At 39.9% G+C, this 16,816-nt stretch overlaps 1 protein-coding gene across 1 annotated transcript; it reads right to left on the bottom strand.

The window, feature by feature from the left end:
* Nucleotides 1–3,762: 3,762 nt before the first annotated feature.
* Nucleotides 3,763–15,991, bottom strand: LOC119720770 (cholinesterase 1-like). Its single transcript, XM_038190608.1, has 10 exons — nt 15,486–15,991; nt 14,041–14,200; nt 13,522–13,599; nt 11,850–11,968; nt 11,078–11,245; nt 9,739–9,973; nt 7,811–8,198; nt 6,899–7,080; nt 4,884–5,059; nt 3,763–4,007 (listed from the first exon to the last, which is right to left on the bottom strand). The coding sequence occupies exons 1-10, from the start codon at nt 15,903–15,905 to the stop codon at nt 3,993–3,995; spliced, it is 1,941 nt and encodes a 646-aa protein (XP_038046536.1). The 5' UTR covers nt 15,906–15,991; the 3' UTR covers nt 3,763–3,992.
* Nucleotides 15,992–16,816: the final 825 nt, after the last annotated feature.

The following is a 16,816-nucleotide window of genomic DNA, read 5'->3' as shown; positions in this document are numbered from 1 at the left end:
CAGTTAAGCATGAGGGTCCCAAGCAGTGGAAAACTCCCTAGATGTTTCTGTAAAAATGTATGGAATCTTCCATTATTAAAAAAAATATATATAACCATACTACTAACTGGGTATTTAAACTCTATTTAGTCCACTCATTTACATATTCTCACAGGGTTAAAAGCTAGACTCACTGTCCTTTCTGGTTTAGTTTACTGTCTTATTGAATGTGTATTTAGTGTTAATGTAATTGTTAATTAATATTAATGGGGATCCCTACTCGACAAGCGGTTGCTTCTGGGACCCCCATCAACATTTACTTTTCTTTTTCGTTTAAGTGTACATGTATTGCGTAGACACCAATTAATGTGGAAAAGAAAGAATGAATGAATGAAATCGACAAAAGAATGTAAGAGAAGAAGCATTTTGTATTTTTTTTTAGCAAAATGACGCCCACTTGGTAACCTTTGACTTCAAAATTTGAATACCCCAGAAGGAGCTTGGTTCAGGAATGCATCGGACCAAGTTTGGCTACAAGGATCTAGGAGGGAAAACAAACATTTTAGTGAGCTTTTGCGTATGTTTATAAAAATAATCACCAAGTGACCACTGAGTGACCACTACGCTGTGCGGGGTATTCGTAAAAACACAGATTCATATGTGTTGCAGGTTCCGTTTTTTTACGAACTAGCACTCACCTATTTTCTCTTATTGCTTGTTGATTTATTTTACAAACAGGTCAAAAATGAAATCACTGCATCCAATGTCCACAACGAGAGAGCGTTCAACTTTTGATGCCGGTTTCTTTGAGTGCTATAGTTCTTACTTGTATGTACGTGCGTACTACTTCGTGGTGTACTGAGATTTGTTTGTCAACCATGTTTGTTTCCCCAGTATTTGTAGCAATTGATGCTGTGACATCCTGAAGTTCGCCCACTTTCTTGTCAATGCTTATTGCTGTGCGGGGATGAAAAGCAAAACATTCGTCCGCATTAAAAGCTTTCGGGCAATTCCGTGGTAACATTCGTTAATTTGTTAGCACTTTGACACGCACATGTGAGTCTAACAAGTACATGTAAATTGGTTTTAACAGGCAGCTTCTTTAATTTGAACACTATAACATATAGTTTTATTTATGTTATTTTACCAGGTTATCCCCATCAGTTGTCAATGAACTGTTCTCCTTGGGGGCCCTGGATTACATAAAAACATGAATATAATAATAAAAAAATGACAAAAATACTTAAAAAAAACCCATAATTAATACATTATCATAAAAGCACCCTAGGAATTAGAATCACACACAAATTCAGACGCCATAGATTAAAACAGACGATTGTCAATTTCAAGGCATTTTTTTCTTAAAATACAAACCATATCCCAAACCACTCCCCAAGAACCATAAATAAATCCCTGTGCACTGACCCGTAACAATCACCTATTTATTTGCCCACTAAAGAGTTTTAAAAGCCGTAAGATTATTTGCCACTTTAATGCCAAGTTGTTCGAAACACAACATTCCATCCCACTGTAATACATACCACTCAAAGAATGAAATATTTTGTTGTCCCCTTTAATTTGATATCGCAAATTTTGTTCTTGTGATGCTAGTAGTTATGACGATATAATTTATTCCCATTTTTCAGCCTTGTCCACTTGTCTGTGGAATTGCTTTTTTACATTAACACACGCCTCGGCGCACATCTGAATGAATAGCGCTATTGTCGAACAACACATTATCGAGACACAACATCTACAACAAAAATAATACAAAGAAATTATTAATATAGAATATTGTGGTGATTTTACAACTAAAATAAAACGAGGGCGCATCGCTGGGTTAATACCAATTCAAGCCGATATTCAAGTCACCCCTCATACTTTTCTGTCTTTTTCTTAGGGGAGGGATCGAGAGGAGAGGGGTCGGCGGAGATTTGATGGAACATGGCAAGGAATTGTTAATTTTGGGATGATTTGGTTTTTTTCCCCAAAATGTTAACAACTAATACTTTGCTCTTCAAAATGCAGACATTTTCGGGAGTAACTCATTCCATAAACATTTACAAAAGAAATATATTTACAAGAAACACATTATATTATTACAAATACAACTATAATCAAACACATTAAATGAGACATATAAAAGAAAAGGACATAAAACCAGAAAGAGTCAAAATAAAACAAATCCTCAATTGAAAGCAGTTGATACAAGAAGCTTAAAATAACGTTGATAAAATGCTAGTATAATAACACAATATAGTAATTTAAAATATCGTGGCAGATTACAACTAGAATAAGACGAAGACGCCTCGCTGGGTAATTTTACAGATGATATTCAAGTCATTCCTCATATATGCGGGAGGATCCGATCCCATAAACATTTACATAAGACGAACAAATGATTTGTTTTTCACTGCAATCTCATAATTTTGTATTCAACTTATTTTTTTTATGAAGTAAACTGGAACATTAAGGGAGAATATATAATATACATCATTTGATTTTGCTGTAATTGTCAGTAATTGATGGATTCAGGAGGTTAGTATTTTATAGCAAATATTGTTGAACTAACTGTTACACGTTTTGGGTTAATAAATGCGGGAAAATCAAGCAAAACAATCATGTTCTAAGACAAGATAAGTTTGCGGTGAATAAATCTCTTTTGTGAATAGTGTGGTTCTGAAAAGAACAGGAGGGACTCAACGTTTCGAACAGTATGCTCTGCCCGTCGTCAGGAGAATGAGGGATTCCAACGATGATGCGATGTTAAATTGTTCGAAACGTTGAGTCCCTCCGGTTCTTTTGAGAACCACACATACTCACAAAAGAGATTTATTCACATGGTGCAAACTTATCTTGTCTTAGTATCCGTTTCCACCATGCAAACCTTCAAATCTAATCATGTTCTAGTTCCACTTAACATGAAACGGAGTAGTTTATAAACGTCAAGGAATAGCAAGGTCAGGAAATCAGTCTAGCTGGCTTGTACCCGTTCACAGGTGTGTAATCGATTGCAAAGAAAATGCGAAATAATTAAATATGATCAATTGGGAGCAATGCTGGTCGGACAATCGATACTTCCTCTTTTCTTATAAAAAAGGACAGCACAACAGGTGCCTATATTTGACAGGATGCTTTAGACCGACATTCACTGAGGTTTTTCGTGATAATTTGGTAAACATTTTTTTTATGTTTGCAAATGTTGTATATTTCCTTTAAGCCACAAACTGCTTATTTATAATTTTCTATTTAAAAAAAACGTTTCATTGAAATCAACTATGATTTATTGTTAATATAGAACACTGTTAAAATAGCTGCAAACGGTTTCGAACTCTGGACACGATGTTCATTATAAAATAAATGTATTTTAGAACTACATGTACTTAAATTGGGAGGGAAAAGAGAGCCGTTTGATAAGTACAGCAACATAATTTTGGGCCCAAAAGCAATAGGCATCTTAAGACTATTAAAAACAACCCACAAACCAAAGTTATCGTGCTGACACGAGTTAATCAAAACATAGCACACACACGCACACATGCACGGGCGAGTTTGTCTTACAGTCACTATGTGGACTTGTGAACAAAAGATGTCCACATAATGCAGGTTGTGTTGACGTTATGTGGACTAAGCCGTGTCCACATAACGTTTTACCCTCTCTTGAAAACAGGTTTAGAGGCATTTTGGGGTTAGGTTTATCGGTTGCAAAATGAAGAAAAACACTAAAGGGAATCATAGAAAAAAATTGGGGTTGAAAGAGTTTTCACAGTTTAAGTAAAGTTATTTTTTGTACCGAGTTTTCTTAACTACACGAAAACAAAGGAATGTCCACATAGCGTATGTAAAACAAACATGTGCGTACACACACAGAAGGAATACGCTATTGCAATATCCCCCTCTGTCTTACAGTCAGGGGAGAAAAAGGTCCTCGATCGGCGAACTCGTTTCCGATCTCCACTCGGAAAAATACGTGTACGTCCAGGCGTAAAGTGCTTGTCTCCGTTCACGTTCTGCTACATCCATAACGGCTTTGTATAGGCAAAGGAAACAAATCATCAAATGTATAATTTCGAGAAAAAAATATGATACACTGTACAAAACTGAAAATCCAACTCGAACAAGACTAGTTTGTAAAAACCATAGGTAATAACGAACATATGTGAGATGTGTAGGCCTACTCGATAACTCATATAGCCATCGACTTCGAAACAACTCACCGAAAACGGTGTTGTCAGACTCTTATTTACAAAAATAGCATGCATTGTTGATTGTCCACTGACAGTACAACTGCCTTTTCTGGGTTCTGAGCCTGTGCCAAGTTGAGCCTTTGCCAAGGGATTTTGGATGACAAACAAGAAGAAAAAAATTCCTGTCGTTTTGCCTCAATGTGTACAAGTTGTGTATGTCACATAAAACAACTAACATCACCAACGCACGAATGTGGTTTCTTACATGTCCGCAAAAGGCTAACACTCTAGAATCACAACTATATAGCATGAACAGCCCGACTTTTAGGGGTCGCAAAAACTTCATAAAGGCCTACTCACAAGGTTCAAAGTGCATTTTATGTCAAACTTTGCTCTCTTTTTTTGAGAAAAAACATGTACAAAGTCTTTGCGATTGTGGGCTTTGGAATGACTTTTTGTGCAAATTTGCGAAAAAGCCTAAAAAGGAAAAAAAAAATCTTAACCAAATAAAGGACCCAAAAAAAGAAAAAAATCGGTACAAAAAGTAAGGCTTTTCGGCAACGATTGCAGAAAAGCAAAAAAAAAAATCACAGCAAAAACAAAGGCTTTCTGCTGTTGGCAGGATGGATAAAAAAAACTAGGACAAAACCACGCTTTCTGGTAAAAGCAGAAAAGCCACAAACCTACACTTGAACTAATCAAATTGTAATAACTTACCACTTGGTCGGAAGTGCTTTGCTGTGAACGGACAGCCCTACGTTTTTTCGACAGGATTAAAGCGACGAGGCCAATCACAACCACAATGAACAGGACGCCTGCTAGGACAAAAGCAGCAATGTTTACTCCCGAGCCGACGTTTGGTCTCGAACCGACGGTAGTCCTTGCTTCTGGAACTAATGAAAAACAGGACATATTTTTCAAAAAACATGCCCAGGAAATAGATGTCAACTACAGTTGTCAGTCATTGTATATCGCAATGTATCTGGCTTGTCTGCGCAGTTGTTTATTGATTAAGTTGATTTATGGAGAAGACCGGCTGTGAACTTGAAGTTATTCAACTTGAAACTCAAATATTCAACCCGACCCCTCAAGAATGTCAATGAGAAAAATGAAATGGCAAGTCGAAACTCGAATTCGACCGGGAACATGAATATTCAAATAAACCGAAAAGTCTGAACAAATTTCAAACCGTCAACCCAAACTTAAAAAGTCAATGCAAGCATTTCTGAAAATCGCTCAAAATCTTAACCGAAATCGAAAAGGCAACGCAAAACTTGAAGTCGTATCGAAACTCGAACATGTAACTTCAAACTCAAACGTTAACCCGGAACTCAAAAAGTCATTGCGAAATTCAAAACTCAACTTAATACTGATATTACATTCAAAACTTGAACATTCAAACCGAACACTTAAAAAATGTACTGTTAATTTCAATATCAACGCGACACCTAAAATGTCAACACGAAATTCAAATAGTCCACTCAAAATTCGAAGAAAAAAACACGTTTTACGTATCAACATTACTAGAACAAGGGTATAATGGCTTTGCATAATGGCACACTCGCATAACGTGTGTTTACGGTGCAGATCGAGGGTTTTGTATTGTTCCTCTTCGCTTTTCCTTAGTAAATACTCTAACAATTCTCATCAGTTTTGTACACGTTTTCTAATCGAGGTAATCCTCTATTCGTCAATGATGTTATTATGTGTGTGTCCTCAATGGACATCATGAACACGCACACATGTACTTATAGTATTATAGTTACATGTATTTACTTATAGAGCTCGATACATGTGCACAATGCAATCTGCAGTACATTCGACCAGAGAAAATGGTAAAAAAATAAAGTAAACGCATGTTTTTTTAATCCTAAAACAGGGTTGATTATTAATTATCTTTCGTGTGTAATGGTTCCCTGTGTGTAAGGGTACAATTACATTTCACTAAATAAAACCTGGAGCAGGTCTTCTGTTTTTTACTTTGAAAATTTTGATTTTTTTTTCCAGAACACCTCGGTGTCGCATTCAGTCAACTAACACACAGTATATAGGGCCACATTCCTGTTTTCTCATAGGCTATTTGGAACAATGCGTTCGCATTTGATTTGTTAAGGCCTTTTTAAATAAGTCATCTTTTGATACCAAAAACATAAAAATTGGACCAGGGGTTGCCGCGTAAAAACTGAATTTTCCGAAATACGTCATGTACACAATGTACACATGTACACAGAGCAGAATTACCATTCATACATATGAATAATAAATTAGCCATAATTCCCAAACCCTTTGACCTAAAGTCATGAAATTTCTTGTGTATGTTCATGATGAGTTGCTCTATGCATAAACTGAGTTTCAAAATTTTTCGTTACTCGATGGCCGAGATCTTAGGGGGGAGGCGGAATCCGCCCCCCCCCCCCGGCTGAGAGATGGTCAAAATAACCCGGCCTGATTAGGGTTAAAACAAAAGTCACATTTTTGATGACGTCATCATGGTGTCATACAATGGAGGATGTTTTGCTCTTGACATATGCAGATTAATTGCACAAAAAATCAATTAACAAAAAAAAATTACGTCATCGTGACGTCACCTCAATTTTCATCCATAAAACATCTCTGCCCGTGTAGATATCAAGTTTCAATCTATAATAGCCTGAACCAGAGACATGAGCCCATAAACAAGCTCATAAAACACAATTTTTCTGTAACAGTGTCACTAAAATCCTTCATCTTACCGAGCATATTGTTGAGCTCAATGATATAGGAGTTCCAAAAATAAGACTGCTGACTCTTGAGCGCCCTGGACGTATTCATATTCAAGCTGAGTTCCTTGTACTCTATCTCCGGGACGGTAAACCGAGGCCAGAAGGTGCGCTGGGAGTCGGGAGGGGAACGTGGCTTCTGCACCCCAGGGTTTCTATTGTGAAGAGAGGAGAATTTATTGAAATCTTACATTTCAGTCTCAATATGTGTTTGGCTATGCATAATTATGCGCTCTGTGGGTTCGAAGATCGAGGGGTAGCAATTAAAAGTTTTCAGTGAAATGAGAGGATAGGAAGACAATACCATACCTAATACCATAGAACAAATAGTACTTATTTCATGATCTGTAATATTCTAGCATAACTATTATTTGCTTAACAATTCGGGCGTTTCACAATACTGTGTGCCAAAAAAGTTTGCCACAGAGAGTTCATTTTTCCCAGTGCATTGTGGGAGATGGTCGACAAATTCACAGTGCGGGACAAAGTGAAATTGTACGGTTTTCCGGTCAGTACTTTAGCAAGCGTATGATTCGAGTGCAAGTTTGCCCTTTTCTTTTCTGATTAATATGGTGTTTTTGGTAAGGCCGCAAAACGCTTTGTCCCAATCTATGACAATTAACTCAATTTGTCTACTGACACTCATTCAAATGGACCGTGTTTTGTCGACTGTAAACTAGAAAAAAAATTGACTCTCCATGGCAACCTCTTGGTGGCGCATTGTATGGTGAATCGCCCGAATTGTATCGGTGTTCTTGATCAGGAAATTGGTTGTGTAAAGTGGGTTGTTTATCAAGAAAAGTTCTTAATTCATGTAATTTTAACCCACATTGGGAGTAATATCCTTTGTTCAGGCCTGGTGAATGGCGGAGTTAAAACGCGTACCCAGTTTCGGCAAAGCTTGTCCAGAACTGCATGAACTCGACGGACAGTCCTCTTTCTTCATCCGTGAATGCGGCATAGAGCGGCGCCATATTAGAGATGAAGGGAAGGCCGAAGACAAACGAGATGTCTTCAGCGTTACCGCAACCTAGCCACCCTGGTCCGCCTTGCCTGAAGATGGACACAGATGGTACGTGCGTCATCTGATACAGGAAGACGCTGTCGTTGCCATTGAAATGGAAGCGCGCCACCATGTCCGTCCCGCTAGCAAAATAGAAATCCGTCGCATACTCCACGAACGAGCGAAAGTAGTCATGGTCGCTGAAGTCTGCCTTGGACCAGTCAATGTACTGCATTCTGATAGCGTCATCAACTGGTTTCATTTTACCATCTGCCACAACAAATCAGAAAAAAATGAAGAAAGTTACTTAAAAGAACCAGCATTAGTATTGTAATAATTGGAGAAAAGCAATTACGTGTATTCACATATTATTCACATTTTTATTTTTTAACATCCTAAAAGTCAAAGTTTTCAATAATGCCGAAGAACTGGAGCAAACATCGTCGTTTTTTTAGTTTTGTAAATTCATTTTATATAGTAGTGCGGCATAGCCCCAATATGCCTAAGGATTGTGCATCTTTTGAGTGTGATAAAACTTCGCATGTTTGTTCTTCATGCCATGAAGAACATTTTCAGATATGGAGGCATTTCATATCTCTGGCGACCTTTGAGAGGTCAATGAACTTTATATACATGTACTCTGTTCATGACTTTTGGCTCTTCAAAACCTCACTTTCCTTATGACCCAAGTCTATGTCATAGGTCTTCATACAATGAAATAATTAATCAGATGTTGAAGTGATTCATATCTGACCTCGGGTGACCTTTGAGGGGCAATGACCTTTGTAAACCTGGTTATAGCTATTTTGTAAGATGTTGTTCTTTTAACCACATCTTTTTGTCACGATTCATGTCTAAATGAAGGTGTTTATGCTTTTAAGAGAATTTTATTATACAGGCCTTTTTATATTCCAACCCCAAGTGACCTTACGAGAGGTCATGACCTTTTTAAAACATCCTATGGATATTAGCCTTCCTATGGATATTGTTGCGCAATTGTTAATGTCACCTTTTTCATGACCTAAGTCCACAACGCAAAAATGTTCAGATGTTGGGACATCATATTTGACGTAGTGATACCCTTGGAGAGGTCAATGAACTTTGTATCTTAGTTGCCGCTATTTATCATATTTATTCGTCAAAACGCCATTTTTTCCGTGGCTCGAGTCTCAATAGTGCCAAATAACTGCACTGCACCTATAAGTTTACAGTCATGTTGTGAATTCAGACCCCTCAAACACCAGGCCACTTAGGGGGTGCTTTTCAACATTGGTGCATTGGTGCATTTTATGACCAAGGCATGGTATTTGGTCATGCAATTTGTCAATTTTGGTAATTTTTTTCTGGGACAGACAAACAGACCGACCAACCAAGTGACTTGTAGCTCGAAGCTCCCGCCAGAACTTAAAAATTGTGGCAAACTTTGATCAAGAAACATCTAGAAATTCTTCAATAGTATTATTCTTTATTGCCAATTACGATCGTTGGTAACCACCTATAATTCTTGATTTCTTCGATGCGAGTAACGTGTGAGGTTTTACATGGGGGAGATACTATAAATGAAAGGTTTGCGGAAGCACTATGTGATAATAATTTCTCAACTAAAAGTATTCCCACATGGTGGTTCCGCAAATCTTTCTTTCATCTTCAATGAGATCAGCAAGCCATACCGAATAATTGCACGGGCTGTTCAGTACTATAGCACGATCGTCAATCGAAGTTAACTTTCTGCAAATGATCATATATGCCTAGAAAAGCGCGGTACTGGGGTATTATTATTTTCCAGATTTAAACGAGTATACTTTCTTACCCAGAAAGACTTCACCGTCGATAAGTTCATCAAAGTCCTGTCTGCTCAGAGTGGGGGGCTCCTTTGAGGTAACGTAGTGGGAGAAGCGAGGCTGGTCAAGTATAAACAGCGTGCCTTCATCTTTAGTTGTGCCTAGGAGAAGATCCACGTGATTGTACCGACCAGCTGCATATAGAGCTTCTGGTGTGTCGACCAGGAAGCTTCCATCCACCACCGCGGCGAAAAAGTGGAAGCTCTAAAAGAAGAGAAGATGCCACTTGTTATCGGAAAAGAAAGAACAAAGAACGACCAAAATTAAAGTATGTGATCATGCATGGTTACAGTCTTATTATCGAGTCCACTTTACAAAGCTAAATTCGGTTCAGCCAAAGCCAAACACATTTCTCCGCATCTTCACTATACATGACAAGATCGATCAGCAGCTATGCAAGGATGTTGTAGTAGAGAGCTTCTCGATAGGTGCTCCAGTCGCACTCGGTGTCGTTGAAGGAACTATATCCCCACTTGTTGAGTGTCACCTTGGCTCTGCCAACTCCAGTTCTCAGTCTGTTGAGGCATTTCCACTTTGCCCAGCTTGTCCCACAATTGCCGAGGGTGGTAGACTGTTATTTCTGTCTGCCCATATGGTGACTCGTGCCTCGCTTGTTGTGTCATCCTCAAGAGGAATTTGTACACAAAATCAGAAAGCTATTCCTTGACTTCAGGCGACTCTGAGCTGGTGTCTGGCCAAACATAGGATGTCTTTCATCTGTCTGTCGCTTACGCTCCTTCATGCTGGCTGCTGTTATTCTTATGTTTGGCGGGCCTATGCCTGCCAGGGTGTAGAGGCTGTTGGTGTTTGTCGGCTTGAGACAGCCTGTGATCAGTTGGCAGGAAGCATTGGGGGCTGGATCTAGCTTCTTAGCATGGTCAGATTTTTCCCATACTGGGCTCGCGTACTCAGCTGTGGAGTAGCACAGGGCTTGTAGGTATTGGAACGCAGGGTCTGTGGACTTGCACCCTCTCTTGCATTGGTGAGTTTGCCCGTCAGGATGGTGCTGCGGGCACTCACTTACGTCATTGTCCGTCAATGCGGGTCTTAAAAGTGTGTTTAAGTCATTTACCACTCGAGTCGAGTCGAGTCGAGTTAACAAAAAGGTGTTACTCGAGTTGGACTTGAGGCGAGACATTGACTCATGTCATATCAAAACTGTGTGACATTCCAGAGAAAATCCACGGAATGAACAAAATCAACATGAATTAAGGCCCAGGCGGGATGCGACCTGGGACGAGGAAAGTACCACACCTCCAGGCCGTAATTCCCCAATGTAAATTAAGATTGTATAAAGATATTATTTACACTGCCTAAAGCTCTGTCAATATCCGTTGCGTTCTTGTCTCTCAGGCAATTCACCAGGGCGGTACTCTCAGATGCTCCACAGCCAAGCTTCTGCCCGATGTCAAAAGCCTGCTTTCGTAGCCTCTCCATGTCCTCGGAAAACGCCCAAGGTGAAAAAGCCGTACCACTCTGGAATTGAAGGGGAAACAAGTTTTCAAAGGAATCAAAGCTTAGTATTTCATCAGAGCAAACACTATCAGTGGCGTAAATGTGTGCCGGTAAGTGGGGGATGGGGATGACCCAAGTCCAAAAATTGCCTGGCCGTGGAAATTTGAAAAGCAGGGATGGGGCGGGTGGGGGCTGGACACCAAATTTCACTCTGGGCGCTCTTCAGGATTAGATGTATACATCAACATGTATACTTGCGCTTACATAATCACGGAAAGGTGGGAGGATAATACAATAAACATCCCGGTCAAAAACAGGGGGATTACACCCCCCCCCCCGGATTTACACCCCTGGATACTATACTACCGATGATTTATTGTACGGGTTTATGACAACATTATCGAGGACTTTGAATCTAGGCTTCAGTGTTACATTTGTATTTTCTCAGGTCACCCTTTCTTCGAATTTCCAGAAGATGACAATCTGTGCATTGTTTCACGGTTCTATTTAAAGTGGTCATTTAGAAAACGGTACCCTCGTTCAGTATCCAGGGTTTTTTTTTCTCATGGAATGTTAACACAGGGTTCCTGCAATCCTGCAGCGTGGCATCTGCGGTCAATCTTACCTGCATTATTGCACGGTCAAACAGACCCTCGGATAGTTGAGACAGTATGTGAAAACTGACGCTGGCCGATCCTGCAGCCTGACCGTAGATAGTAACGCGGTTTCTATCGCCGCCGAAAGCTGTTGACGAAAAGAAGAGGTTCAGCCGCATACAAATAATCGTGAATGTTATCAATTGTGTCTTTCTTCCTTCGAGTATTAGACACCATTACATCATGGCAATATTAATGTCATGAGTTCAATGCTGGACATCATGATTGGGTTATTGGGAGAGGGCCCTGTTTCCGTTCAACGATCTTTAGGAGCGTTCTTTTATCTCGACCGGATCGGCACGGGCCATCAACCCTTTGCTTTCGGACGTCATTCTCGGGGCTCAACCTTAACAAAAAACTGACATCCTCCGAATCCTCAAAATAGAAAAGAAAAACATCGGGTACAAAATGGTGTCTCGAACCCACAACCTCGCGGTACAAAATCAGGACCCTACCGACTGAGCTACCGCACTGCTCGACAAGGGGGAAAAAAGTACCTGTGTACGTATCATAAAAGTATCGTAGAGGGCGTCAAACAACCATGTATAAGGTTGCAGACCAGTAAATAAGTTTCCATAGACCCCAATGATAAATTTCTTTACTTCAGAAATTCAGGAAAAATACTCACAACTCTCTGAGGTGTTCAAGACGAACATCAAATTAAAGCAAGCTTTAATTTGATGTACGTCTTTCAACATCTTTCATTTTCTGTTCAATTTTCTGGGGGGGGGGGGGGTAACTATGACTTTTGGGAGAAAATTCCATCCAAAGATGATCACCCCTAAAAGCAGTCCTGAAGCCCATCGCCATTTTGAAAATGGACGCCTACGCTCCAGTGCAAAATAGAGCCATTTTGGGGCCTAATCATCATCCACATTTCACAGCTATACAAGCTCGCAGTCCTCTGCACGGCTTCCACCCATATTTTGTACAAACCCTCAAGTTCATGGCCCACAATTTGCTAAAATACCGAAGAATTTGAGGGCATGCAAATCGTGATTTTGCCGGCGTAGGCAATTTCGGACCGATTTACTGGTCTGCACCCTTTAAAGAAGCGAGGTTTTGAAAAAATTCCCCAAACCACTTGTATGGCATGAGGAAGGATGTATAATCCATATTTGATCAAAAAATTGGGAGAAAAAAAATCTACTGACTTCGATATCTGGCCTGAAAACAAGCACTCTGTTTGCGGCTGCGTTTCTGTAGGGCGCCCCAACGGGAGTTACTTGACTTCCATCTCCATCCAACCCCAAATCACCCCCCCCCCCCTTCGCTCATAATTGCTGTGATCGGATGACTGTCTATCGGCCCCCTTCAGATTCGGGAGCATTTGTTGCAGAACCGCCATTGGAGACCCCCTTTTTGATACGCTGCCCCCCCCCCCCCCCAGGTCACGCCCCCTGAAAAAAACATTGCCGTGAAATATAACGCACCGCTAACGATGGAGGACGCCATCTTGACACTACAGGTTGCAGACCAGTAAATAAGTTTCCATAGACCCCAATGATAATGCCCTATTTCAGAAATTCAGGATAAATACTCACAACTCTCTGATGTACAATATATTACAATATCATCAGAAGATTTTCATCTTTAATTCTGATTTATCTCAGAATGTAGGGGTTTTGTCACGTGACTCACCTGCAATATTCTCCTTAATCCACTTCAACGCTAAGACTTGATCCATGAGTCCAACATTACCCGGCAATGCTTCATCACCTTAACAAGACAATGGCAAGACAGATCAAAGGTTTATTTTTCTCAGTACTCACGCGCTGTTTAAATAAAGCCACTACTATTAGGCTATAAACTAACTTATGGTTTATGGGGAGATTTGTGTGCGCATCACCATAAAGTAGATTTTAATAATGGTATGTAGACAAATGCAGAAATCAAAATGACATCTTCATGCATTATTGTATTAAATATGATTTCCACAGTGCTATAACTACAGGTCATCATTATTGTATTAAATATGATTTCCACATTGCTATAACTACAGGTCTTTGTTGACCAGGTGCATCTACAAGATCTCCCTCCATTTTGTTAGTACGTTTTACTCTGTTTTATTTATTAGTACGAACTATTTCTCCCCCTCATTCCATCTCTCTCGCTCTTAGTTGATTTGAAGTTGAGGTATCTTTGGAGAATGCAATTTACCTGTTGTAAGAAACCCAAATGCATTCAGGCGATAATTGATTGAGACAACGATGACGTCACCCGATGCAACCAATGACTGCCCTTGATACATTAGCTCACGGCTGGATCCACTACTGAAACCACCACCATGTATCCAGACCATGACGGGAGCGCCCTCTGGCTGCAAGAAAGAGACAGGTTTCATTTGGATGTAAGACAAAAGGTTATGGTTGAAAAGCAACAGATTAACAATTGATAAGTAGTTCTTGAGTACAGATGAATACATGTGTAAGGTTTCAACATGCATGAGTTGCGCTTTTATGTTGTATTCAGAGATGTAAGTTCAGCTTCTTGTAAATGCATGTGATTTGCGGGGATGTTTTTTGTGATGTGTTTCCTTGTAGGGTCATTTTCAGTTTACGTTTAGCATCTCAGCCTTTCTTGCTGCTGTGGGACATGCCTGAAGAGTCATTTATTTTATGACATGATATGACATGTTAACAATCACGTTATGGAATGTTAACATTTTTGTCGCGCAATCGGATATCCCATCAGCGAACAAAAATATTCACTGAAAAGTGAGCAGGTGGGTTTCGAACCACATTATCTTGCGATCTATATTCATTACACTATCCACATTGCCACAACACGGGAAGTGCACAGGCGACACTGCCGAATTACGGTAGGATATATCGATCGCACACTGCTTGCATTCATGAAATTGAGTAATCCCACTCATTGTACGGGCACTGTGCAGTCGATATAGGGACAATTACGGACATTTTTGTTTGGTTAACATCCCATTAACAAAACAACAAGGATAAACAATTTCAATAAGAGAAATACAAGTTAATATAATAGTATAAACGTGCGACTGTATAGGAAGTAAAATTCATACGGGACTAATAAATATATAAAGCAAATAAAGAACACCATGTAAGTAAGCCGAAGAAAAACCCAAAACAAATTCAGATGAAAAAAAACCCAAAATGACAAAAACTGGAAACAAAAAGCAAAAGCAACAAAATAAGGTTTTTGAACATATGGTAGAAATAGCGGAAAAAAATATATCTTCAGCATATAAATTAAAGTTAAAATTTGTTTAAAAGTATTTTTTTCAACGCGAAAACTACGACTTATTTGTCGATTTAGTATTCTTGCCATCTTGTTTTGATCTCGGTTCTCGTGAACAAGATGGCGGCAGCAACACTTAACCAACAAACTCGTCAGAATTTTCGCGTTGAAAAAAAAACCAACAAACTAATTTTAACTTTAATTTATATGCTGAAGATGTTCTTTTTTGCTATTTCTACCATTTAAAGCTACTTCTGATGTTCAAAACCTATACAAAATTTGTTTGACGCTGGGTTGACGATCGCTGCCGCTGTTGACGCTTGTCGACGCATTTTAGTAGGACCGTTGATGGGTATAAGGTCTGAATGTTTCTTTCTTGAATTCACACTCACCAATGCGGGTTTTGGTGCATAGATGTTGAGATGTAGGCAGTCTTCGCTCACGGGTGGATTACCCACATATGCTGGGTTCTGCATACAGGCATCTCTGAAGTTCGTAGCGTCGTATGTACCGACCCACGGCTTTTTTTCCACCGGGGGTCTGAATCGAAGCGGCCCCACGGGCGGCTCAGCGAATGGTATCCCCTTGAAGACATCAATGGTTTTGTTCACATTGATGAATTGGGTTTCCTCAAAAGTTTCGGTGGTTCCGACCAGAACACCTTGTTCCACAGTAACAGTGGGTTGATCTAGGGCCATCGTTTGGGCCAAAAATACACCCAGTGCTACGATCGCAATGTACCGATTACCCATGTTCACGAGTAGATGGGGCAGCCGATTGCTCTTCCTTGCTCTGCTCTTATACACGGGCATACAGGAACGGAGCTCATGGGCAAGAAATCAGCGGCAGCCGGCCAGCCAGGCATACGGATCACATAGGCCTAGTCTATAGTTATTCAAATGAGTAGCAAAGATGAGTATATATATGAACCCCAGATCCTACACAAAAGGATTTACGACTCCGTACAGACAGCGACAACGGCCCGTGTAGGCAATAGTTGTCAACAAACTAAACAAAAGACCCAGACAACGTAATCGCCCATTGCGCGTGACGGCCTTGAAAGTGATTAGGGCTCTGAGCTCGATATGGTTTCGAATTTTGTCAAGCTAGCTCATTATATTTTTGAATTCTGATGTTGACGTCGAGCACAATATGAAATGACGCATCTGTTTGTGTCGGTTCGGGACCACATCACTGTTATAAATCTTGTTGATGAAAGCCTCCTTAAAACGAGAATTTGGTAAACGGTGTTCCCCTTGAAAAAAAAGGGGGCACATTTGACATTTATATTCCGGGTAAATACTTCATCTAGCTATGACGACAAAAACTGCACAATGCCATTATCTGTTATTTCCTAAAGCATTTATATTCTAACAATTTGGAATACATATATCTTACATAAGGAGTGATTTTGCTTTAATTTTCACGAACATTGAAATGTCATGCAAAACCCGATATAATGGTACACCTGCAACTGCGATTAACATGACATGACAACGGGTATTTAGGCCCGTTATCGCGAGTCCCGTAATCGCCGCAGCCCAACAAATGATGATATTAAAGTCCGTTCAGCGCATTTGGTACTCTGAGTTCAGAACAGTCGTTAATCCTTGTTGTAGGATCCGTCTATAAACCCAGGCTGAATTAGGAGTGAACATATTTTTCTTTGTGTGATAAGATAAGCATAGCGGACAGTGTATTTATTGCAGCATAGTGTAGTCCA

The sequence above is a fragment of the Patiria miniata genome, unplaced genomic scaffold, assembly GCF_015706575.1.
Source record: "Patiria miniata isolate m_02_andy unplaced genomic scaffold, ASM1570657v1 HiC_scaffold_9, whole genome shotgun sequence".
Lineage (NCBI taxonomy): Eukaryota > Metazoa > Echinodermata > Asteroidea > Valvatida > Asterinidae > Patiria > Patiria miniata.
The sequence above is the reverse complement of the archived record's forward strand: the minus strand, read 5'-3'. Positions and strand labels throughout refer to the sequence as shown.